The sequence below is a fragment of the Botryllus schlosseri genome, chromosome 16, assembly GCF_051294905.1.
Source record: "Botryllus schlosseri isolate E-star chromosome 16, Bs_hap1, whole genome shotgun sequence".
In the NCBI taxonomy this organism is placed as follows: domain Eukaryota; kingdom Metazoa; phylum Chordata; class Ascidiacea; order Stolidobranchia; family Styelidae; genus Botryllus; species Botryllus schlosseri.
In genome coordinates this window covers 10,016,871-10,042,044 of record NC_137251.1, presented here as the reverse complement: position 1 = coordinate 10,042,044, position 25,174 = coordinate 10,016,871, and the positions used below count along the sequence as shown (strand labels likewise).

Sequence of the window (25,174 nt, the reverse complement as noted above, 5' to 3'; positions counted from 1 at the left end):
GTTTCAGATTATCGGCCCACAATATGACATATCAACTCGCCCCACATATGCCTGTTAGATTTCTGTGCTGTCCATTTGTCACAGTAAATTCAGCGTAAATTTACACTGTAAATTGTCTTATTGTTACCGGGATATACGCGATATTATATATTTTGGCCTTTACGTTATCCTCTGTTACATTTCATTCGCGTGTTAGCTACAGCTGGAAACTTCTCGTTTGCCTTCAACGCGATCGGATATGCCGTTGGCCAAAGATCTCCTTCACCGCTCTGCGGAGGAAGAAGAACGTAAACACAAGAAGAAGAGGCTGGTGCAGTCGCCAAAATACTGTGTAATGTGGGGGAGATAGCGTGGTGAACGTAGGTGTTCCGGGTTCGAGTCACGCCGCCGGAAGTTCCTGGGCTCCTCATCGAAAATGATTGTGACATCGGGGAGTAGATCGAGGTGGATACCAGTTTAGGAGACCCCAATTAGTCGGTCATTACCAGGCATCCCCATTACCAATATATTTGTTCGTTACATCGAGTTGTGTGTCTTGAACAGATGAAAATATAATCTGACGATTATTGATTAGTTTTAATTATTATTGATGCTTCTTATCTACATGTTCGAGGCGCGAGGCCAAGGCCCTCTTTATATCCTTTCCAATGATATATATACAGATCCTTTCATTGTATTGAAGTAGTGTGGTGCTTATGAAGTGACAAAATCAATGATAATATACTAAACAGAAACTCAATCTTGTGGTGTTTTGAAATTATGAAATTAGAAATCATAATAAATAAGCAGACTCTACCATATGACGTGTTATAGTCACACTTTCTAGTTTGAAAATGACTCGACTTCACTCGAGTCAATTTCTCAAACTACGGAAATGACTCGACTCGAGTTAATCTGTGTATTGACTCGACTTGGAATCGAGCCATTGCGCGTGACTCGAACCAACTCATATGACTCGAGGCGAGACTCAGACGGCCAAGACCGACCTTTCACTGTAATTTTGAAGAATAGTAAAATAGCCACACTATTGAGATTTCTTCGATTGGTACTGGTACTTGAAAAGGCGACCAGGAACTGCAGCAAACGAGAAATTTTGTATTAATGCGAATCATTCGATATCACCAAACAGAGTTGTAAAAAGTGGGTTTAACAAGACTGTAACAGGAAACTGAGCAGTCAACACCATGACTTGGACTCGGACTCGAGTCATAATACCATGACTCGGACTCGATCCTTTGCTCGCTGACTTGGACTCGGACTTGACTCGTTGGTGAATTGAAAATGACTCGACTTGACTCGAGTCAAAACTATAAAAGTGAGATTGACTTGTGACTCGGAGCCTTGTGACTTGGTTACAATCCTGAGTTGCACTTAATAATTTATTATGATTATTTTTATCGATTCAATATGCTACAATACGTTGAAAAGATCTATCAAACTAGTAACTACCACCCTGACCCTTATCATAATATTAGTAGACCGTAGCTTTTCGCCTCATTGCTTTCGCGCTTCGCCATGATTTATGGGGAGATCCCCTATCGAGCTGGGGCCTTGGGGACATTTGGATGGACATAGATAGCCTAACTATGGCCTACGGAGATCAGTAAATTCGAAACATCCAGTTCAGCATTTTTAATTCCAACAACGTTTTCAACAATTTGCATCTAGAAGGGATATGCGGTCAATGCGAAACCAATAAAGATAATGTCCTGATAATGCTGAGGCTTCTGACTGCGGGGTGCGGACTTGATAATTTTGAATGTGTATCGAATGTGTAGACCAGTATAACTGTTCCTTGCTATTATAGCATGACCGGCATTCCAAAATACAGGATGGCATGCTAACCCAGGGGTATCTATAATGGTTCTACATTCAGGCATACAGCTCATCCCTGTGATACCGTAAGATACTCAAAGGAGTGTTTTTTTCTGCAGGGTATCTAAAACAATTGGTGTACAATATGGGATCCAGCATTCTTGATTATACAGATATCTATCAAGAAGTTCGGGGAGCTCTGGTAAGTGACAGCATGCGCTGATTGCTTGCGCGTTAGAGAGATGTTACTCTTCCGTATACGGAAAAGTTTTTTGGAACATCACCATTTCCCTGTGACTGGAATACGAGCAACTAAATTATCCCTTGTCAAACTTTCACTCACATAAGAGATAAGCTTCTTGGAGGCATATAACTTCAATATACCATTGAATAGTGTATTCATAATGAAATGAACCCAAATATTTTCGGCTGACACTCATCACAGATCACAGATAATAATTTGGTGGGTTTCAAATGTTTTACACCCAAAACAGGAGATCCGGGTCATTCTCATTATGGGAGTTGAGAACATCGCTCTATGATACATTCACTTGATGTGCATCACAAATTCAAGCGATCACTTAAATTTGATTTATCGTTTGAAAGTTTTATAACCAGCCTCCCACTAGTGAGCGAGGCTATTTATACGCATTAGCCATACAATAGCTGCACAATGCACATGCACAGCCAAAAACTTATGGGATTGTTCTTCATGCTCCGTAGCACGAAGGAAGACTTCGACTCACATCGAATAGCGTCGTATTCAAAGACACAAAGAATGGGAAAGTGGAGACTATTCAAATCGGAGACATAGAAGATGCCGTCTGGAGGAGAGTGGCCCGGGGTTTCGAGCTGAAATTGAGCCTCAAGAACGGACACTTTTACAAATTCGATGGATTCAAGGAAAGCGTAAGTCAAGAGTTGACTATCTCGTATATAATTTCGTGCAATTATTTGTGGATATCCCGTCCATCATAATCAAGCAAGTTCACAGGCATCATATCGACTGTATAGGATCTGAGAATTCCATTAAAAGTTATGGATATCTGCGCTTAGTATCAAATAGGAGCATGTACTTAATAATGTATTCACCCTTGACATGGCATCATCCTATGGATGCCATTTTTCTATTTTCTCACCATGACACTTTAACCGTTAAACTTCTATGTTTTGGAGATTGATGATGTTGGAGCTTAATTTATGATCTTGCCTTGTGGTATCGACTTTTATTGGTGTAGCAAGGCAGCGATGCTTTTGATATATTTAATCTGCAAATGGTCAATGAACATTGCACATGTACATGCTTTGCATATTAATTGATAACAGACGGAATTTAGGATCTATCCAAATTATGACTCTAAAAAGATGTTATTCTTTTTTGATTCTGTTGTTTTGGGTGTCGTAGACCGAAAGGCACATATTTCATCATGGTGATGCTTGGGGGACGCTTTGATTCAATGCTAGGCTGTATCACCAATTTAAATAAGGACAAAGTATCATATCCGTCTCTCTTTAAACCAGGAATTCGAAAGACTCAATAAGCACGTAAAGAACAATTTCAAGCTATCATTGGATCAACAGGAACTTTGCGCAAAAGGATGGAATTGGGGAGAAGCTAGTTTTAATGGTATGTTCTCGAACTGTGATTTTCCGGGTTTAGTTACTGACTACTGAACACTTGTCAAGGTTATGAGCTTCAGTTTGACGTAGACGCAAAACGAGCGTTTGAAATCCCGCTGCAGAATGTGTCGCAGTGCACGCCGGGTAAAAATGAGGCTTCTCTGGAATTCCATCAGAACGACGACGCGGAATTGTCTCTGATGGAGATGAGATTCTTTGTTCCGCCTTCTCAAAACGATGAAACGGAGACCGTACAGGTTTGTGCGGTATTTTTCATTCCATTTAGGCATCCATCTTCCCCATATACCTCTTATAACTTGGCTTGATCGTATTGCCAAAGCCTGGCGATAATTTGAAGACGGCGTTATCCCACCCCAATTTTGACTGACTGTATCATGCTGAATTGAATTACGATATTTATCCCAACCGAATGTAACCAAGTTGCTGAATATTATCTGTATTTGCTGAATGTAGGGCATGATCAGACTAGTTGACACTACCCAGAGTCATATCGATCTCACCCTGTCCTGCACCATTATTTTCCTTTGTTGTTTTTTCATCCACTAGTGTAAATTACTTTTTACAATTACGAATTACAAATTGTATGCATGACATAAAATAAATTTGCCTACCTGGGTTGGACTTTTATTTTTCAATGTGCTCTGACTGACTGAGTCAATGTATCATTAAACAGACAATAAGTTTATCTGGAAGTAAGGCCCTCTGTTGATTTCAATAATATAAGCCCTACCTTAGTAACAGTAAATGAATAAAAATAAAACTCGTCCCCTAAAATAATAATATAAATGCAGTCTATCTGTAATGATATATGAGATCTGAAAGATGTGCTGTGTTTTTTCAGGTTTTCTGTGACAATGTCATTGCCAAAGCCGACGTGTTGCAAGTAAAGGGTAATGCGATTTGCACTTTCCAAGACTTGCAATGTCTCACGCCAAGGTATGTTTTCTCTGATTTGCTCTGTGGATAACATTTAATCACTCTGTGTATTGAAGGGGTCGTTACGATATCAGGATGTATCCGAAATTTGTTCAACTGCACGGAAAAACTTTCGATTACAAGATCACCTATACCTCTATACTGAGACTCTTTCTCCTGCCGCACAGAGATCAAAGACAAATATTTTTTGTGGTACGCACGTACGCAATACGCATTCATTTTCATCGCGTCTATATTTTTGAAGTGCGTTGAAATGCTTGTGCAGAATATGAATATGTGACGTAACGTCAGATCTTGGAGTGGAATATATTTGGCCGGTATGAAATTGAACATGAAACGAACACAAAATAAAATTTCAACCTGCACTATTTTGAATATCTCTTTTACCCACCATAAACTATTCCTGTGACTGGGTGCCAATATTTCACACTTGGAAACTATGTCGACTACACATGACTTTGGAAGACTATTGAGACTGTTCGGTGAGCTGGTATTTCCCGCTTATTATTCGCACCCTACGGTACTAGGCAATGGGTATTAATCCTATTCTTTTCGAATGCATTTCTCCAGGTTAGTCTGGATCCGCCAGTGCGACAAGGTCAGACTCGGTACCATTTTTTGGTGCTTCTTTTTTACAAAGAGGACGAATTGACGGTGGAAATGACGTTGTCAGAGTAAGGCAATTGTGGCGCGCCGCCATTGGAAAAGTGTTTGCAATTTATTTCAATTTGTAGAGAAGAAATAGAAAAGAAATTTAACGGCAGATTGGAGAAGGAAATGTCGGGGCCGATCTACGACGTCGTCAGCAAGGTTATGAAGAATATGATACAACGTAAAATCACCGTGCCTGGTTCTTTTAAAGGGTGAGTATTGTATTTACTCTACATAAGATGTGTCCTATTGATGCAAACCGCAAGTGCTTTCTTGCTATGTATAAATATTAATTAATCTAACGTGTGAGACTGAGTATGCTTTCTTTATTAGTTTAGAGTCAGTAACATCTGCATCTTCACCATTGCAGTCTTGTTAGATATATGCGACCCCCAATACAGTGCCATAATATGGATCCGTTGCAAGCACTAGTCACATCTAATCTAAGATTGTGCTTACCTGAATTATGTGTAGAAAGTTGCAAATTTGCTATACGACCGTCAACGGTTGCGATTCTTCTTTAGTTCTATATTATCATGGAAGAGAACTAGCCCAATTAATCACATTTTCAAAGTCATAATAGCTACGGAATGATAAATATATAAGATCAATACTCCAACTAGAAATCAGCAGATCCAATTGTTCAAGTCCCCCAAGCGAACTTTACTGTTCAATCTGCTAATTTCTGGTTTGAGCATTGATTTCATCCAAATGTAAAATTCATTTCGTACCATGTTATGTTATGTTATTGACTGATATTTGTTCAACATCCGTTTCGAAAGCAGCAGTAATTTAGTACTCAAGCCTAAGTACAGCTAACCTCGTATACATATCTTATCAAAATCTTAAATTCCAGATTTCTCACTTCTGGTTCAAGACCAAGTGAATTTGACTATTGAATGTGCTCATTCTTGGTTGGAGCATTGATTTCATCCAAATCTAAAATTCATATCGTACTATGTCCTTATCTGGCTAATGACTGATACTGTTTCACCATCTGCATGAAAACCGGAAAGTATACAAAGCTAATCAGTAATACGTATGTCATCGAAATTTTCAAGCCAGGTTCATCCAAATTCACGCCCATCTCTGCTCCCTACGTAGCGTGCTGTGTATTCTTTACAGGGTGAACAGCGAGCAGTCCATCATGTGCACATACAAGGCTTCGACTGGGTTTTTGTTTCCTCTCGAACGCGGCTTCATGTACGTCCACAAGCCTCCGATTCACGTGCGTTTCGACGAAATCGCCTACGTCAACTTTGCGCGAGGCTCAGCCGCCAGCAGCAGATCGTTTGATTTTGAGATTGAGACACGCAGTCAGACTTCGTACGTCTTCAGCAACATTGAAAAGTATGACCGCCACCGTTGGGCATGTCTGGAAATTTTTGTTTCGAGAAATGATTTCGTTTTTCAACAGGAATTGCTACACATCGCTGTTCGAATATTGCAAGCACAAGGGGCTGAAGATCAAGAATATCGAAAGAGGAATGGTGAGGGTGTTTCGTTTCTCTAAGCCACGCTCTCGCTATGAAACTCTGTCGCATAATGTCTTGAAGGAGCACTGCGCTCTAAATATGATGTGGTCCTAAATGAAAGTCGAGACTGTGAAAAACAATTTAAAAGCTGTCACTTCCCCCAGGAAGCCACCCAATTAACACTGCATTTGAAAGATTTTCATGAAAAGTACCTTTCCAGTCCATCAATCTATTTCTTTTCCAAAAGAATATTAGAATTATAACTGCAGCTACACAGTTTTTTCTCCGCATTCGATTAAATTTATAACAATAGCTACACATATTTCTCCAAATTCGATTAGAATTGGAATTACTCAAGTCGTGAAAATTCAGACAAAGCAAGCATAGCATTGGACGTAGCAAGTGTCTACACAGCGAGCTTGGTTCGCTTCGCACTATACAGTTCTCCTGTAGCATTACATTCGAATTTAAATTAGAGCATAGAAACGTTTCACAAATAAGATTAGAAGTAGACTAAAGAAACATTTAACAAATTATGGCATTTCACTCAAGTTATACAGCTGTCCAAGTTTGCCTCTGCCCACAACGATCATGCTTGTATTCGTATTCGTCCCTCACTACAGGATGGCAGTGCGAACCGAGATTTCATGGCAAACAGCGACTCTGAAGACGAACAGCACGACGCCTACCTCGAGAGGATGAAGCAGGAAGCCGCCGATCGCGCCGAAGACGACGGCGACGATGATAGCGGCTCGTCGGAAGACGAAGATTTCAACCCTGGTGCCGAACCGCAGGGCGAGGTTTGATTTTTTGTGAACATTCATGCATGCACGGGAGAGTAATCAGGATATGTGTGGGTATATCAGAGTACCTGAGTAATTCGATTCCGAATGAAGTGTTAGGTTACGATTTGAACAATCTAGTATCACTTATATAACGCTATAAGAGCAGGGCTTGGCACAACCGAGTACCTGGGTGATTTGATTCTGAATTGAGTGTTAGGCTTTGAGTCCAATCAAGTATTCGAGTCATGGTTGTAATGACTCCACTCAAGCCGCGATTTTTTTGGTGACTCGATTCGAGTTAATTTCAGTTTTGGCTCGAGTTGTACTCGAGTCATTGTGCATGACTCATGACTCGAGACTGAGACTAACAATTCATTGTGACTTCGAAGAATAGTAAAGTTACCACAATATTGAGCATTTCGTCTATCAGTCCTGATACTTGGAAAACAAGGCCAGAAACTGTTAAGACTGTGGAAATTTACGATGTTATGAATGCGAGCCATTCTATATCGGTGGAGCTGAGTTTAAAATGGTAGTTTGATCCGGATTGAATTGAAAACTGAACAGTGAACATAACGACTTGGATTCAGACTTGAGTCGAACACAATGGCCCGTATTCAAGAAACCTTACTCATTGCTCAAACTCAGTTTGAGTCAACATTTCGTGAGAATCGGTATTCAGAAAGCGAAGTGAGAGAACGAGTTTGAGTCGGACTAGAGTTGAACTTGGCGCTCTTTTGAGTTGTACTTTTGTGGTTATGGTATTCTGACAATCTGAGGTTGGAGTCAAGCTCAAAATGCGACGTTTGAGCAAGCGTTTTCCTAGTCTAGCCGTGGGCTGACTCAAGGCATTAATTATTCACTTTTTTACGGTTTGGCCGTGAATATATTGTGGAAATTGCGCTGTGAGGTTGTTTGCTGCCTGAATTCACAATTTCAACTATAATATATAGCAATGTTATAAGAAGGAAATCATCTCCTACTGCCGTATGGCATCGTGGTTGGCTGCGTAGGCTATTCCTAAATCTGCGGACATTTTTCGTCGGAAAGGCTTCCTAATGGATTCGCAAAAGCGGTTAATTCCTCACAACACTCTCTTTTATCATTTAAATGTAAGACGTAAAACATCAGGATATGTAAAAACGAATGGATGATGAATGTTATTGAGAAACCACACAAGCTGTTGTCTACTATAGCGCTCTTCCAATCCTATCAAGAGCCCAATCCGCGGCGATGCAGGCAGATAATACGGCGCCCCTGCAGACAAATGCAATGTACAATGGTAGATGACCTGGCGCTTTATGAATGTACGCAATGTTAGATCTTAGCAATACTGTTAATAAAACCGCCTGTCCCCGTGTAAGGTTGAAATATCGACAACGCGGTAGTGAGGCGGTACCACTACCCATCATCAGTAATCCAATAAATAACTTGTGCTTATGCCCGAAGACTTCAGGACGAAGTCTGATGTTTCATTATTTGAAAATATTTGCTTCGGCTGCTACAGTATGTCAAATAGTCCTCAAACTGTTATTGAGCTTGGAAGATATTATATATCTTTACCGATTTGAAAGGAATGGTATATGCGGCAAGCTATACTTGAATAGTTTGAGCTATATTGATAGTACGGGTAGTGATTACAGAAACCACGTTGTTATTTCGTCTGTACAAGCAGTGTAGAATCCTAATATAATGTGTTGACGTAATTGAAGGCAATACTAGGCATCCAACATCACATCTAAACCCGAGGATTGCCAGATCGCGAGCAATTAACAACCCGCAGACGTCCGCTAGCAGTCATCAGCACTCAAATCTATTGAGTAAAGACTCAAAACTGAGTAAAGCTCGTAATCTTGAAAAAATTGCAAACGCTCTCTCGAATCGAGCAGGACTCAGCCCATGCTCCGTTGAGCACGACTTGAGTTTGAGATAGAGACGTGTCTCTGACTACGGGTCTCTACTAACTGACTTGGACTCGGACTTGACTCGGTGGCGAATTGAAAATAACTCGACTTGACTCGAGTCGAAACTATAAAAAGTGAGATTGACTCGTGACTCGGCACCTTGTGACTTGGTTGCTACCATGATTCGAGTATCACTCATGATAACATCACGATAGTATGAATGATGCGGAAAGCTCAAAAATGCGACCACAAAAGAAAAGAATGCCAGTTAAATATCAAAATAAAGAGATATTGCTATTTTTTCGACCATACCTATTTCATCGTACTTTGTGACACTGCTATAGGTTCATCACGAATTTACAGATATGTCATTTCGATCGACATGTGTAGCTCTGTATTACCGGTACATGTTTTTTATGCTATTATATGACCAATCGAGATTTAAACTTTCCACAGTTGGAAAATACTAAACTAATTCTTGTTGATAACTTAACTCTTAGTGTCAAGGAGCTTATAATTAATTTCAGTGCTCGAAAAGATCATGTCTCACTACTCAACTCGAATCATGTGAATTAATACACAACTCAGATTCCGGTACGTTGCGCCGGCCCTGATTGTAATGAGCTATAAATTTACGTCTACTCTAGTAGACCATCTCTGCATGATGGCTCTGCCTAGCTACACCTAGGCTGCTGATGGGCAATATCGGCAAATAGCTATCTGTTTTGCGAAGGTCCGCGACGAGTTTGATTCTGACGCCGTCAACACCAGCGACGACGAGGGCAACTCCGGATCGGGAAGCGACGAAGAGAAAAAACCAAAGAAGAAAAAGAAGGAGAAGAAGGAGAAAAAGCGAGAGAAGAAACGAGAGAAGTCGGAAGGGAAAAAGAAGGTAACACAGTGGTCGACGGTTTGAGCTGGCTCTCGATGTCAAGTGAGCTACAGTGACGTTGCATGCACAGGCTGTCTGTGACAAAATACTTCTACTTTTTCGAAGTACTGGTGACCTGGTGTAGGTTTTGCCTACTTGTTCTACTTTTAGACTACTTCTACTTAACCTTAAACTTAACATAATAGAATACTCACTTTTCTATTTACTCGGAAATCACGGCATCTACTTGTCCTCCGTCGAAATTTACAACGTTACTTATAATTATGCAGTACGTTGAGCTTGGGCTGTTCGCCTAGGATATTTGAATTTTCATTCCAGTAACTTTGTATTTGGTGATACAATTGTTGATATACAATGTTCTTTTCAAATCTGTTGTAGTTGTTGACGATTACCCCTGACAAGTGTTCGGATAATTCGGATATTTTATGCTTTGTCCTGTTGACTTCAGCGTGCCACGAAAGACGTTAACGCCCCCAAAAGGCCGACTTCGGCGTACATGAAATGGTTCTCCGATAACCGCCCGAAAATCAAGGAAGACAATCCAGGTGCGAGCATGACGGATCTCGCCAAAGAAGCGGGGCGATTGTGGAAGGAAGTACCAGACTCGGAGAAAGAGGTACGATTCAGTCGTGGCGATTTGGTGTGGTTTTAAACCGGTGGTCTGCGGCAAGTTTCCCGCCAGTCCGCCAAATATATTAGAGTTCTAAAATGCAAGAAGTTGGACGCTTGTCCATTAACTATAGAAATAAAACATATTTTAAATGGATTTGGAAGTTTGGAACTGCATGGTGCCGTAATAGAGAACTCATGGTCTACTGTAAGTGTAGGTCACAATGGTGCAAGTGTTATATGAAACTGTAGCCAATAACTCGTTTCAGAAAAGTTATATGATAATGATAATAATAATAACAAACTTCGTTGAATTCCAATGAAACAATTAAGCGACACTTGACAGTGTCATAGAGGCTAGCAAACAAAGGGCACCGAACCATCCTAATCACGTTACTTGTCTTTAACGAGACTTTGTGAGCTTTGCCTTCTTCAGTATAAATATCTAATATCAAAAGGCAGCATGAAATTAAGTGTCCAATACTTCATCCGACCTGCAGACGTTTGTCGCAATTAAATGTTAAGGTTGATTTTGATCTTGAATGGTTTACCGGTTTGCAGCAATGTTCAAAAGTTTTTCCGGTCCGCGAGATCAAAATGATTGCGTGGATGTTTTTAGGTGTACGCTCGGCGGTACGAAAAAGAAAAGGTGAAGTATGCCGAGGCGATGAAAGATTATAAAGCGTCTGGAGGAGGTGCTAAGCCATCTTCCCCTCGGTGCGTCCTGGCTATTTTTCCTTTTTTGTTACAGTCATGTTTCATTTTCAGCCACCATATTATTGTTATCAATTATAATTATCAAAGTAATTGCAATCGATTAATTTGTGTATCTAACCATTTTTTTGTTTGATAAGGATGAGAGATAGGATGAGAAGTCCCCCCTCCCCCGCAGCAGTCACTAACTGCTCTACATTCGATACGTGCTTTAATGCCTGATGGCAAATTTATTTGTTAAAGCGCTTTCTCGGTTGTAAGTAAGGTTGGTTGGGCACAATATGTTTGTAATGATCCATGTCGGGAATTGAGAGATTTTCGAGTACTGCAGAATTATATGCCCCTTTCCGCTAAAAGTTCTGTTATCAATTAGAATTAAAGTTTCGATGCCTTTTGCTCAACATGAAAGCCTCGGAACCTCAGGTCTTATCACCGCATGCGAAACATATTGTGTGAAGCTTGGCACTTTAGCGGAAATATGAAGAAGTGATCAATCCACAACATTGTAAAAATACCAAATTATCTTTTCGATGTGTAGTACTGGCGTTAATTTCTTTGCGGTCATCCGATCCAGCTTTCGAGCGAAATATAAGATCAGTCTTTTTTATTTTGGAGATGCGCCCGTAACTCCAATCGTACTCCCTCATAATCCACCATTGTCTAAAATTCCATTTCCCCTCATTCAGATCTGATTTCTGTCATCTATCTTATCGCCACACAATACCTAAAATTCAGTACACTTTTTAAAATGTTTCAACTCTCCTTATCTAATCAAATCTGATTGAGGTTCACTGGACAACTAGTCCAAGGTCGACATTTCACTATATTCTGATAGCTATCAGCTAGTCAACGGTCTATTATAATGCGATATCTGGCACACCCCATCAAAGGGGTTCACCCTGTTGTGTAAGATAGACCTGGGTGAAAAGCACTGTTCTAGATACATTTGGAAACTATACTGGCTCAAGCGAGAATGGTAAAACCAAAGATTATACCAATTATTTCCTGTAACTTGCGGTTGCATATTGCTCGTGTGGTCTGACCAGGTACTGATTCTAATTTTTTAAAAGGCCCCCGAAATCATCATCGTCCGCAAAACCGAAAGTCAAGTCGCCGGGTAAGGCTGGAGTGTACAAGAGTAAAGAATTTATTCAAGATAGCGGCTCATCGTCGTCAGATTCTGACGCGGGCACTGCGCCGGTGTCTACCGCTACTGTGAAGGTAATTTTCATGAATCTCGCAAGACATCCACTCTTTTAACTTGGAAGTACGTACAGACTAAGCCAGTGGTTCTCAACCAGTGTGTTGCGGCACACCAGTGTGTCGGTTGGACTGTTCAGGTGTGCCGCTTGTAAATGTGGTGAATGAGGTCGACGTTTCACACCAGAGTTTTTGTAAGACATCGCTTATATAGATCGCAGGGTGATGACGAACCTTGAGAAACCTTCAACCCTTAGGAAGGGATTCTATAGTAGACCTCTGTCTGAAGCGAACCCGGGACCCATTTGTGTTGCAGTGGTGCAACATAACACCAGAGGTCTCAAACTCAAATGTGCTCGCGGGCCGATTTCCTACTTTTTGATGGCACCGCGGGCCGCAGCACGAATAATAGCGGAATTCAATGTATTTCCAAGTAGGCCTCATTTGAGGGTACCTTGCAGACTGACATTGCACACGCATCGTGAAAATGTGATTTACCATCGTTAATTCATGCTTGGCTCGAAAAAAGAAAATTTTTAGATATTTAAATAAAATTGTTGCTGTACTTGGATAGTTTGTCAAAATAATTAGTTGTAGACACCATGCGAGAGTACCAATGCATCACGGCATCGTAAAAGCTGTCGCGTTATAATTTTGCAGCCGGTGGACATTTGACGTGTCGCAATTATAGGTAGAATATTAGAATTTTACAAAGATTGATCTGATATCAGAGCATTGGAGCAGTACAGTCTAATCCGGGCTTCGAGTATACTCCTGAAAACTAGGCTATTTTTCCCTTCGATAGGGTGCTGTGAGGTCAAAAAGGTTGAGAACCACTGGACTAAGGCGTTAGTGTAATGAGACTCAGAGGCAGGTAACGGATTATACCCTGCTTCGCGAGCTGCTACGAATGCAATACATGCAATAACAGTAAACTATGTAATTCGCTACGTCTGGGTTTACATTACGTACATTCCACTGTCCAGTCCACGCATCTGCTATATCATGGCAGTCGAGATTATGCAGCTGCGTTTAAAAACATTTCAGGCGGAGAAATCGTCGGACTCTGACCGCGGAGCCTCGGAATCTGAAGCCGAAAGCACCCCGCCAGAGTCGGGTGACAGCGATTAAATTCCGGATCGAAGGGCTTGTGGAAAATTTGTTTTGGCGAGATCGACGTTGAAGACCCCGAGAAAATTGAACTCTGGTCGATAGACTGAATCTCTCTCTGTGTCTTTGCAAATATGACCAGACTGCTGCGCCCTGATCGGGATGGGATCTGGCGGTGTCAATTTAGTGAAATACACATGCCTCCGGCCTCATTTCAGTTATCCAAATCACACCGGATGTGTTTTAGACGGTTTTACTGAAATTGCCAATGTTCTTTACTGAATTGAAAGTGTTTGTGGTGTATTTTGATACGTTTACGTGCGATGAGTCCAAGTTCTGAAGTGATGAGTCAGAAACCAGGATCTGAAATTTCAGTGACAATGCTGGACTCTTGGTATTATCATGCTATACGTGGTCGATTATTTGATAACGTTGTTGCTCTAGTTTTCAGCAACTTTAAATTGACTGAATAAATCTGTTGTGAATTAACTGTTGTCGTGATAGATGAGTACTTCCAATGCTTATGTGGCCATGGTCAATGGTCATGCAGGTTTTCTGCACTCCTACGATTTATGAAACCGAACTACAGACTTTTTATGTTCTATACTTCTTCGAGTTAATAGCAGCATTGCGACGGACTTGCTGTGCCTGAAGTGTGATGGTAGCTAACCAAGTATTATGGGTTGCGCTGTGCCAGTAACTTGACCTTGTGTCCGCTGCTGTCCTGGTAGTGAATTGTTGACCCACAGATAAACTCGATACAGTTTAACCAGGTGCGTCATTGTCGTAGGTAGCCTAAAGGAGTCTCGTGTCTTAAAACCCAGGAAACCAGTCTGTGTGCTGCGTAACCGGGACCGAAGGCACATGTTTTCAGCCTTTTTCCGCCCAAATGAACAATGATTTTGAGCCCACACTGTGGGGTAATCGATGCAACTTATGGGGGTGGGTGGTGCTTTCTATATGAATTTGGTTTCTCTATGCATCTGGTCGTTAAATATTTTTTGAATGAATTCTGTCAATAATGTTGGTTCCATATATTGCTATATAGATACTACTCTTCGCCCACATGATCAGAGTTAGCGTTAGAGCTGGTGGAGGATGATGATGAGTTCGAAATTACAGGGAACGTAATTGTACATCGTTAAGTCATGTTCATGTCCTACCGATACGATTAATTATCAGCCTTATGCCGGTGCGCATCACGTTGCTTTATAAACTCCCAGATCCAGTGGTTTCCAACCTTTTATGGTCGCGACTCCATCTCCAATTTGAAAATGTTCCTTGGCCCAGATCAAAATTTGACGAGCTGATTACTAAAAGAAGTCAGCACCTTTGCCCGGACTTACTCACGAGCTATTTTGGAAGCTGATTACGTTCAACATATTCGCAAACCCCAGAATAAAGGCAAACGACCCCCACGTTTGGAACCACTATCGTTGAATAAAGCATCTAAACGGCCGCCGTTAACGATCTCTAGGAATATACCGTTCTCCTATTATTGCGATTACAATTAGGCTTATTCCAGTAATTGAAGGTTGCTTTTATTTATATTTTATTGCAGTTTTTGCGAGGGTGGTGGTCTCCATATTAAATCAATAAATGTAATGGTAAATTGCGCGCAGCGCGAAGAAAACTATCATACATCAGCATAAATAGTCCCAAAAATAAGGTTTTTATGTTGATTTACGAAAAAATTATTAGCCTACGTCAAGTCTTCAAAATTGCGGACATTTGGCATATTTTAGAAATTCCTCCCGGAGGCTAGATTGAACAGTGAAATTCCGGACATGCCCGGGAAATTCCAGACGTAGGGCAACCCTACGTTACGGCCACCACTGGGGTCCGCCACAGTGTGTAGATTTCCATTACGTACATGAGTTGAGTACTGACCAGTTTACAAATCTATCCATACACTACTTTCAACTGCAGACAAATCTTATAGACGTACAAAAATATAGTCAAGTATTACCATTTCGACTATCTAATATGAACCCTTCGAATTGACTTGAAAGTAGTAACAGGTTTGTTTCGCTGGACATTCCAAGTTAATGTCCGTTTCACCAATATCACTGCTCGCGTTCGTAATTTCGCATAAAAATCTGCACATAGCCTACTGGTAATTTGTATGCACTTAGCAATCTACGTTGAATTCCTTGACGTACAGACCTAGCCTGCATTTCTATGATTCATCCTGCTCATATGAACGCAGCCAACGATCACTGTTTTTGTTGGGAAATCATAAAAGATTTTGCAGCATGACATATCTGATTACAGCAACAGTGAGTAATTTTGCAATGTATAATCACCAGAGGTGATCAAAGTAGTCAAGAAAGCTACTCAAGTAGAAGTGGAAGTAGCGACGAAAAAATCTACTCAAGTACGAGTAGAAGTAATTTTTCCAGAAACAACCTAAAACTACTTGAAGTAGAAGTAGAATTGACTGACTTCAAATCTACTCAAGTAAGTAAGTAGTTGTGAAAACGATCGTAATTCGTTCGCATGGATTGTCAAAAGATGCAAATTGAGCTACGCGAAAGGTGCCGAGCTTGATTCATGTTGATTCACACCAGGAGGTATCCAATTTTCGACAGCATAGGCATTCGTCCGCATCATGGGATGAAAATGCTAGTATTGATCTGGAAATGCGATACTAATCCTCTGTATACTCAAACAGCACGTTTTAGAAAATATCATGGAATCGCACCCTCCTCCATATTATAAGGCCCGCAGTTTGGTCAAAGCGCAATACGTAGAAGTTCAATCAATCGATCAAGTTTATTAATATTTTCATCGTTTCAAAACATCACAAGACTGCGATATAATGAAAAGATAGGAAGGTGTCGAAACAACTTGGAGTAGCCTTTAATATCAGATACCCACCTTAGCCTAGGCGAAGTAAAGAAGAGGCACGCACACTGAATGAATAGTAATGCAGAGGATATAAGACGCAAGCGACAAAATGAGGTGGCATGTGGCGGAGGGTGAGGTCGATGTTAGTTCGTGGTCCGGTAATCCTGAAGATTGGCCAGTATTCAAGTTGTATAGGATACGATAAAAACAGCTTGCGCGATTAGTAAACGCTAATAAAAAATATGGTGCATCGTAAAAATGCCATATTGTGTAGCTTTATTTCCGGAAATTCAAGGCATTGCTACACTTGCTTTTATATACTTCAACATATCGAGACAAAAGAACTGATATTAATTAGAACTAAAAGTATATGATACTGGGAATTGAAAGTGAAATATAAATACTACTTCTAAAAGCGGAAATGTATTTAATGTCGTTAGTCAAGAAAGTTTCAAGGTGGTATGCTAAAACAGCTCTAAAACCAAAAAAAGAGTCAGAGTCCACTTTTCAAGAATAGCACACGCCATGGACTGCTAGATTACGATACGATAAGTAAATGCTAGATTGCGAAACATCAGTTTCAAACGTTATGATGAGCCATATATACTGTGATGAAATATTTCATATGGGCGAAGGGCGACAATGCGGTGTGAACGGAACCACACCAACACGCTACCTAAATTACATTCACCGATACTTTCGTGAAATCATACTGGTTATTCCGCATCCACTGCGCGCGAAGCGCGACGAAAATTTTGAGCTTTACTCAACTTTTATGAAAATTAGATGTTGATAGTCCCTGAAAACAGCCCCGAAATTCCTCAGGCTATCTTCCTGATTGGAGGATTAAATTACTTCTACTTGACAAACTGAAAATAGCGAAAGTAAGTAAGTAGATCACAAAATATTACGAAGTAGAAGTAGAAGTAGTGAAAATCAGATCTATTTAAGTAGGTACGAGAAGTAGAGGAAAATTACTTGAGTACTTCGAAAAAGTAGAAGTATTTCGTTACTGACCACCTCTGATAATCACGTACAAATGAGATTAGAAATGAAGTCAATGAATGTATAATGTATATGACACTTCTAACTGTTCTAGTATTATTAACAATATATAACTTGGACCAGGGCCTTGCTTTGCTTTGGCAGGGATTGCTTTGCTTTGATCCGTTCTTATTTTGAGGATTACACCCTCAGCCATCCGGTAGGCTTTACACACTCGCTGTATCCAAACTATAATGTTATTTGTTACTGATGGTCGACTCTACAAGGAATATAATGACACGGAACCAACGACTCATAGATAACTCGGATGCTCAATACGAGTCATTTTTATCAGGATATCAGCACCATTTCCGATTTCAGGGTCACGTCTATGAATCGTGTGAACTTCTCGTATAACTCTGTCTGACTTTTTATAATTTGCGTTTCACTCTGTGCATACTCCCTTCAACAATTAGTAACGCCGGAGCAGCTATAAATATAGGGGTGAAAAGTAAGCTAATGAAAAGCTAATGAAGCTAATGAAAAGCTAATTAAGCTAATGAAAAAGTAAGCTAATGAAAAGTACGCTAATGAAGCTAAAAGCTAATGAAGCTAGTAACTATGCTGTAGCGCGGGGGCCTTTCGACCCGCCTGGCGGGAGCAGACCTTCTAACGTGGCCCATGCATTTCAAAGGGGAGTTTAGACTTTGAAAATTTTCGAGCTCGCCTATACTTTAACGTGGGCGACATAACTGCCGCAACTTTGCCGCGCGTCGCCTACCCCAAAACACGCGGCCCTATGGCAAACCGCCTATACTTGCTCGGATCGGTCCCAGATTTCGTGTGAGCCTAGTCGTGGGGGGTGTTTGGCCGAGAATTTTTTTTTTTAATTTTCCGAAAATTTTTTCGGACTTTTTTTTCGGACAATTTTTTTCAATTTCGTCGCCATGTTAAAGGATAGGGAAGTTAGACTTGGTTGTTTTTTCGAAAAAAAAAATTTAAATTTTTTTTTCGATTCCCACTTTTCTGGTATCGTTCGACGCAGCGGACGCAGTAGAACACGCCGGTACCCTCGGCGTGGCTCTAGGACAGTGGTCGGGAACCTATGGCTCGCGAGCCATATATGGCTCTTTTGGGTACAAGATATGGCTCTTTGAGAATTTTTTAATTTTATATCTTATTTATCAATATTGCAGCAACTTGTTAGTAAATTTTCAAGACGACGAGAACAACTATTCTCGAGGCAGCACAAACATGTCTTTGAAAGTTCAAGACAGTGGGGCATTCGGGATTAGGGGCACATACCACCCTCTTTTCAAAACCCACAGATTTAAGTTGCTGTCACACCGGCGATTAACACCGCCCGCGAATTCGATCTACCAACCATAGTGCGCCTGGAAATCTTGGATTGCACGATACCTTGATTGACAAAAGAAAATAGCAGGCATGGCGACACTTGTAGGACAATGGAGTATTCAAATACACAATGTCTTCCTGATCTACACCGAGAAATAAAATGTCGTGGAAGTGATATTCACAATTTCAAACTCAAATTAAAAACAACGCCATACCTATCCGTTTTCTTGATTGTATATTAGCTTTCTAGCATCGACGTAAAATGTAGATGTGTAACGCAACGCTACGTTACGCCGAATATTTTAGGAGTCGATCAATACTTAGATTTTCAAAATCAGCGCGACAATTACATTTGATTAATATCAATGATTAGAAATTCTAAGCTATTTACGATGAGTTGGGCTGTCAGCTGTCACATGTGAGGCTTGATCCGTCTGTACCTCACCTGAGTCTTACGTCTCCTTTCGCGCTATATTTTCGAACACAAATATGAAAATACGGAGATTTTGGGAATAAAAATGTTCAAAATCCAGTCATTCATAAACATCGATAGAAGATACCATAACCATTGAAGGGATCACAATTTTACCGACGCCATCTGAGACACTGTCTCACTTGCCTCCCCTAACTCCACGACACCGAGGTGTCACACGGTGAGTAGGGCCTATACTGCAGTAGTGACCATTTTTGACTCCACCTACCCATTGAGTAGAAAAAATATGACGCACACTACGAATCCCATGTACTAGTGCTACCAGTACGTCACTGACGTTCAATTGTGGCGTAACAGTTGATTGACATGTATGGCTCTCTGAGAGTTACAATTGAAAATATTGGACCAAAATGGCTCTTTGGCCGAAAAAGGTTCCCGACCACTGCTCTAGAAGGTCGCAGAAATATTTCAGATTTTTATCCTCGTTCTGTTATCAGGAGCTCGAATCGACTATTCGCTTAGCTCAGGGGTTCTCAGCCCTTTCTTGGCCGTGGCCCATTTTCCGGTTTTAAAATGTGCTGTGGCCCACCTGGTATCTTAGAGTCATAATCCTGTTTAATGTGTGGTCATAGACAGCGCCGATATGCCTATTTCTCTAAAATATGCGCATTTTTCTCAAACTGATGATTAGGGCGATTTTTTTTGGACATGTCAAAAAAAGTCAAAATTAGGTCAAAATTGTAGCGTTAGGTCAAAATTTGTCAAAATTGTTTACAAAGTCAAACATTTTTTAACCTCTGCATTTCGTTTGTATCGTAGATTTTGCGCTGTCGGTGAACTTATCATTTGATATTTTACAGCTTGTAGCCCACTTTATAGGTCTACCGTTGTAAACTGTCCATCGTCTGCCCATTGTGAATCATAAACGGTCAAATGAAACAAATAGTGACATGGTTTTATGGTCAACGTGCTGCAATATCCTAACTGAAGCAAGACTGCTTGGACATCGCATGATTGTTATATCAAGTAGCGCAAGCTGAAAAATTGTGATATAGACAACATTGTCAGAATGAAGCAACACGGTGTGTCACCAGCAGTGTGCACACAACTTCAGTGTTGTCAGCCAACAACTGCTGCTGATGAAAGTTCTTTCTCCATTCTTGGCAAGCTACTTAGTAAGGACATGCAGACACTTTCTACTCGAGAATGTAGGAAAGTATCTTTCGTTCGTTGTACTACAACAAATTTTAATTATTTCCACCATAATACGTAATGTAACTACTGGAATTCTTCATAGGGCCAGATTTCGTTCAAATACTAGTTTTTTCATGTAAAAATTTGTCAGATTTTAAGCCAAAAACGTTTATTAAGACCAATCTACTTTGTAAGGACAGACAGTTCCAACCAGAAATGAACATAAGTGGTACAATTTTAACATTACGTGCGAAAACACCTAATTTGCATACGTGAGGTCAAAATTTGGTCAAATTTCAGTTTTTTTAGGTCAAAAAAGTCAAAATTTAGATCTTTTAGGTCAAAATCTTCCGTTTTTTAGGTCAAAAAAATCGCCCTACTGATGATATTAAAATCATCAGGGATATGAAATCGCCGAAGCGCGAAAAAAAATTTCAAGTTGAATAAATATCCTCCAACAAACGTCCAACGAAATAATCTTAGGCCCCGTAGAGCTCCCCCAATTGGGGTGTGGGTGCGGCAGTTACGGCCCTGATAGATCATAAGCTAAAACTCCTAAGTAGATTATTTTCGTCCGCTGCTCCATTCGCGTCGCGAAACACAATGATCAGATCCCCGCACTGTGTGATTGGGACTTTAGTGATACTATTATGCGGAAAATTATAATCATTCTAGGCAAGCATCGAACAATTCATTGGTGAATGGGGTACTACAGGGAAGTGAAAAAAGATTTTTCAATATGCATGATGTACTTTGTATGTCTTGCACCAAAACAACTGAAGTTGCGATGTCAGAATATTCAATCCAATGATACAATCAATTCCTGTGACTCGTTCATTATGTACAATGATTTCCAGGCCGGACATTTCACACCGACTTCAAAGATTGATGCGCTCCGATAAATCCTCAATCCATTAAGATTCGTTGCGGTGGTGCAGTATACCTCCGCAAGAAGTTATTAATAATTTGCAATTATGGCTATTTTTAGCTTACAATAATACGGCCTGCCGAAGTACAGTAAATCTGTAGATCAATTGCACTTCATTGCGAGTTCATTGCATACCCCTTTCAACGGCATACGACATATGACCCTGCCGGAATACTTGGTTCCTTCAGCATTATCTTCCAGTTATTATACGCTTGAAATTATTTTAGTTGCTGTCAGCCGAAGGTTGTCATAGCCAGTAGAAAAAGCCACCGTTTCTCTCAAACGTTTTTGATTTGTACATGCTGACTTCATACGCGCCACTACGTCTAATCAGAGTCGGATGAAAAGCTTTATGTAGCCTATGGATAATTAGATAATACGAATATATTTTTAGCGACGAGCATAAGAAATGTAACTAAACTTACAATAATTCTGAAATTTTCTAAATAGCTCTGTGGCCCACCCTTTGAGAACCTCTGACTTAGCTCTACGACGCACAGGAGCCGAGATACGACGTTTCGTGTTATAACTCGGCTCCTGTGAGGCCCAGCCCCAAGCTCGACCACTCGTTGGAAGCGCCGCAAAGAGACGAAGCCGAAAGTCCGAAAATATTTTCGGAAAATTTTTAAAAAATTTATCGGCAAACACCCCCCACGACTAGGCTAACACGAAATCTGGGACCGATCCGAGCAAGTATAGGCGCTTTGCCATAGGGCCGCGTGTTTTGGGGTAGGCGACGCGCGGCAAAGTTGCGGTAGTTATGTCGCCCACGTTAAAGTATAGGCGAGCTCGAAAATTTTCACAGTCCGAACTCCTCTTTGAAATGTATGGGCCACGTTAAAAGGTCTGCTCCCGCCAGGCGGGTCGAAAGGCCCCATGCTACAGCATAGTTATTAGCTTCATTAGCTTTTAGCTTCATTAGCTTACTTTTTCATTTGCTTAATTAGCTTTCCATTAGCTTCATTAGCTTTTCATTAGCTTACTTTCCATTAGCTTACTTTTTCATTAGCTTCATTAGCTTTTCATTAGCTTACTTTTCATTAGCTTAATTATCTTTTCATTAGCTTAATTAGCTTTTCATTAGCTTAATCAGCTTTTCATTAGCTTAATTAGCTGCATTAGCTTTTCATAAGCATTGCATGTACAAAATAAAGGCACCCGAATTTAATGCAGTCGGACCAGAAGTAACAATTTAGCAGTTTTGATCCACGATTTCAGAGTGACCTGACTATACTCACCACAGATGTCGGAAATCCGAGGTTTTGCGGTGTAGTCAATCAATCATTCAGCGGTACTAATCTTTGCATCCGCTGAAGACATACAATGTACAATGTGATACACAACACACATTGCGGTATAGTGAACAGATAGGACGATTCCGAAACAACAAAATACGATCTCTCAATTGGGCATACACCTCAGCCCAATGCGCGATGCAACATATAATATAATAACTAGGGCAAGTTTTTGTTGCCGCCACATCCGTGGAAAGTTGCACTTATTTTTCACAAAAGTTGCATTTATGGACTGGACAAGTTCCTTGAAATTACTCGAATCGATCCGTATCCAAGGCACTGTAGCAAAGCTCAGTGTTTACGACTTAAATAAAATCAATAGCCTGAAAAAATTGACCCATTGGAAATATCATTTTCGGCAGTCTAGCCCGAATGTACGTCTAAACAGAAAGGACCTCAAATTTAGACGACAGTGAAATAAATCAGGCGATCTATTTACAAATAGTGCAAAATATTTCCGGTAAAAAGTTAGTTGCATGAAAAATCGAAAAAAAAATGCAAAACGTTTCGTGTAAAATCGAAAAGTTCCTAAAAGTTTCGATATAAGATTCCTCCAAACAGCTGAAAACACCATACTACATAACTTTTGAGTATTTAGGAAGCTGCCGGAAGCTGTAAAAATGAAAAAAACTTGCCCTAGTTGTAACTTTATCTTTTTTTAGGCTTCCTCGCTCTCTTTCATTCTCTTCCTTGATCGGGTCTTTCTATGAGCTTTTCTTTGTAAATGCGTTGTTAGAACAGTGACGTGGGAAGGAGGGCCCGGATAAACCCCTGACACGCTTCGGATAGTGCGTATGCCGAGTGTTGAAGCGGGACATCCAGCGTCGATGGCCGTGGAATTACCTCTATGCCACGTCCGCCGCCATACATGAGAACCGGGATGGTTTGGACCAGTGGTTCCCGACCTTTTGATCTTAATTCCCCACTTCCAAATGATTCCGAGCCTTCATTCCCCACCTATAATCTCGATATCCACCCATTAAAATGCTATACCTCCAATGAAATTTTGCAAGACTTTGCTTAGTAAATAGTGCGAGCTATAGATGATTGTTAGGATCCCCGGAATTACTCAGCACAAAATAAAATTAACGTAGCAGTGAACTGGTAACCGTAAACGCACCTCCGTAAATATATGTATCTACCCCGGCGCGCAGCCAACAGAAAAATAGGAGGAGTTTGAAAATTTTCCAACTGTTGCGGGGTAGCATCAATTAACATACGTCGATGCCGAATAATACATGGGTCAGATAAACTTCCTGATGTTGACGACCTCATGCGTGCGATATATATTTAGGCCGCCGTTAACTACACTTTAACACGCTACTAAAAGAACTTGAAATAAAATAAATATGTAATTTCATTTGTAACGAGTCCGGACGTGCTATCAATTATCAAGTCCACGACCTCCCTTGCATAAATATTCAGCTATATGAGTTATATTATCACAACGAATCAGAATTCTTCTATCACCACCTTTCGTGACCGATGACGGTGTACAATCGAATAAAAACACTTGCTCGGGATCGCGTGTCGCTATCCAGGCGATTCTCGCTAATTGGAGGCACTGATAATATGAATCGCTGAATTGCAAATGAACTAAGAAATATTAAACATACGATCGGCATTTAATAAAGGAGAATATTACTGCAAAGATTTTTCAAAAGTGAGTCTACTCCCCCACATCCCGAAATTCCCCGCCGGCTGGGAACCACTGGTTTGGACGGTTTTTACAGAACATCATTGAATTTTTATAAATTTTAGATTATAATGATAATTTCTCATAGACTCTGCACCATAATGTGATTACTTTACCGAAAATAGTGTGGCGATTGTTTTTTTGGATAATTATGAACTGGTTAGAAAATGCCTCAAAACTATTAAAGTGGATTTCCAGTGTTGCATCGACCACGGCGGTAAACACTCGCGGCAACTTCGGACAGCATTCAAATATTTTATTTATTTCAGTACCCTTATCTTTCACCTTAATTCAACAGTGAAATGGAATGCACAAAGAGAATTCGTAGTTAATTAGTATCATCTCATATCGCAAGAGAGAAAATTAAGTGGGAACCCAAAGTAGCCATTTGCTTTTTCGAATCATTTTCACATGTTGTGGGAGTACTATGGCTATTTGAGAGTTTCCCTCGGCATGAATATCTGAATTCCCGGCTAAACGAATGAGGGAGATTTGACATGCTTTCCGCGGATACGTCGGACATTGTGAATATCAAGATACATTGTTATTATGGAAAGCGATGTGTGAAAAAGTTGTTTATAAATGTGGACGCGGATTTTGAATAATTGTAAACCGATTTAGTAAACAAAAAATTAGTCGCGCGCGTTAGGCTTCACGCCACAAGACAGAAAAAATTCCAGTGCTAGCCAAAGGGGAATTTCATTGC

General features: G+C 40.5%; 2 protein-coding genes across 2 annotated transcripts in view; both read left to right on the top strand.

The window, feature by feature from the left end:
* The window catches only part of LOC145458636 (complement factor B-like), a 58,568-nt gene that overhangs the window by 4,939 nt on the left and 28,455 nt on the right, over positions 1 to 25,174 (top strand). The window lies entirely within an intron of this gene.
* LOC145458917 (FACT complex subunit SSRP1-like) lies at positions 1,866 to 14,221 on the top strand. Its single transcript, XM_080337429.1, has 16 exons — positions 1,866 to 2,017; positions 2,539 to 2,724; positions 3,337 to 3,442; positions 3,502 to 3,692; positions 4,298 to 4,392; positions 4,449 to 4,584; positions 4,963 to 5,066; positions 5,127 to 5,255; positions 6,169 to 6,393; positions 6,461 to 6,533; positions 7,142 to 7,318; positions 9,941 to 10,099; positions 10,548 to 10,715; positions 11,328 to 11,425; positions 12,493 to 12,643; positions 13,670 to 14,221. Exons 1-16 carry the CDS (start codon positions 1,961 to 1,963, stop codon positions 13,751 to 13,753), a joined length of 2,139 nt encoding a protein of 712 aa, XP_080193555.1. The 5' UTR covers positions 1,866 to 1,960; the 3' UTR covers positions 13,754 to 14,221.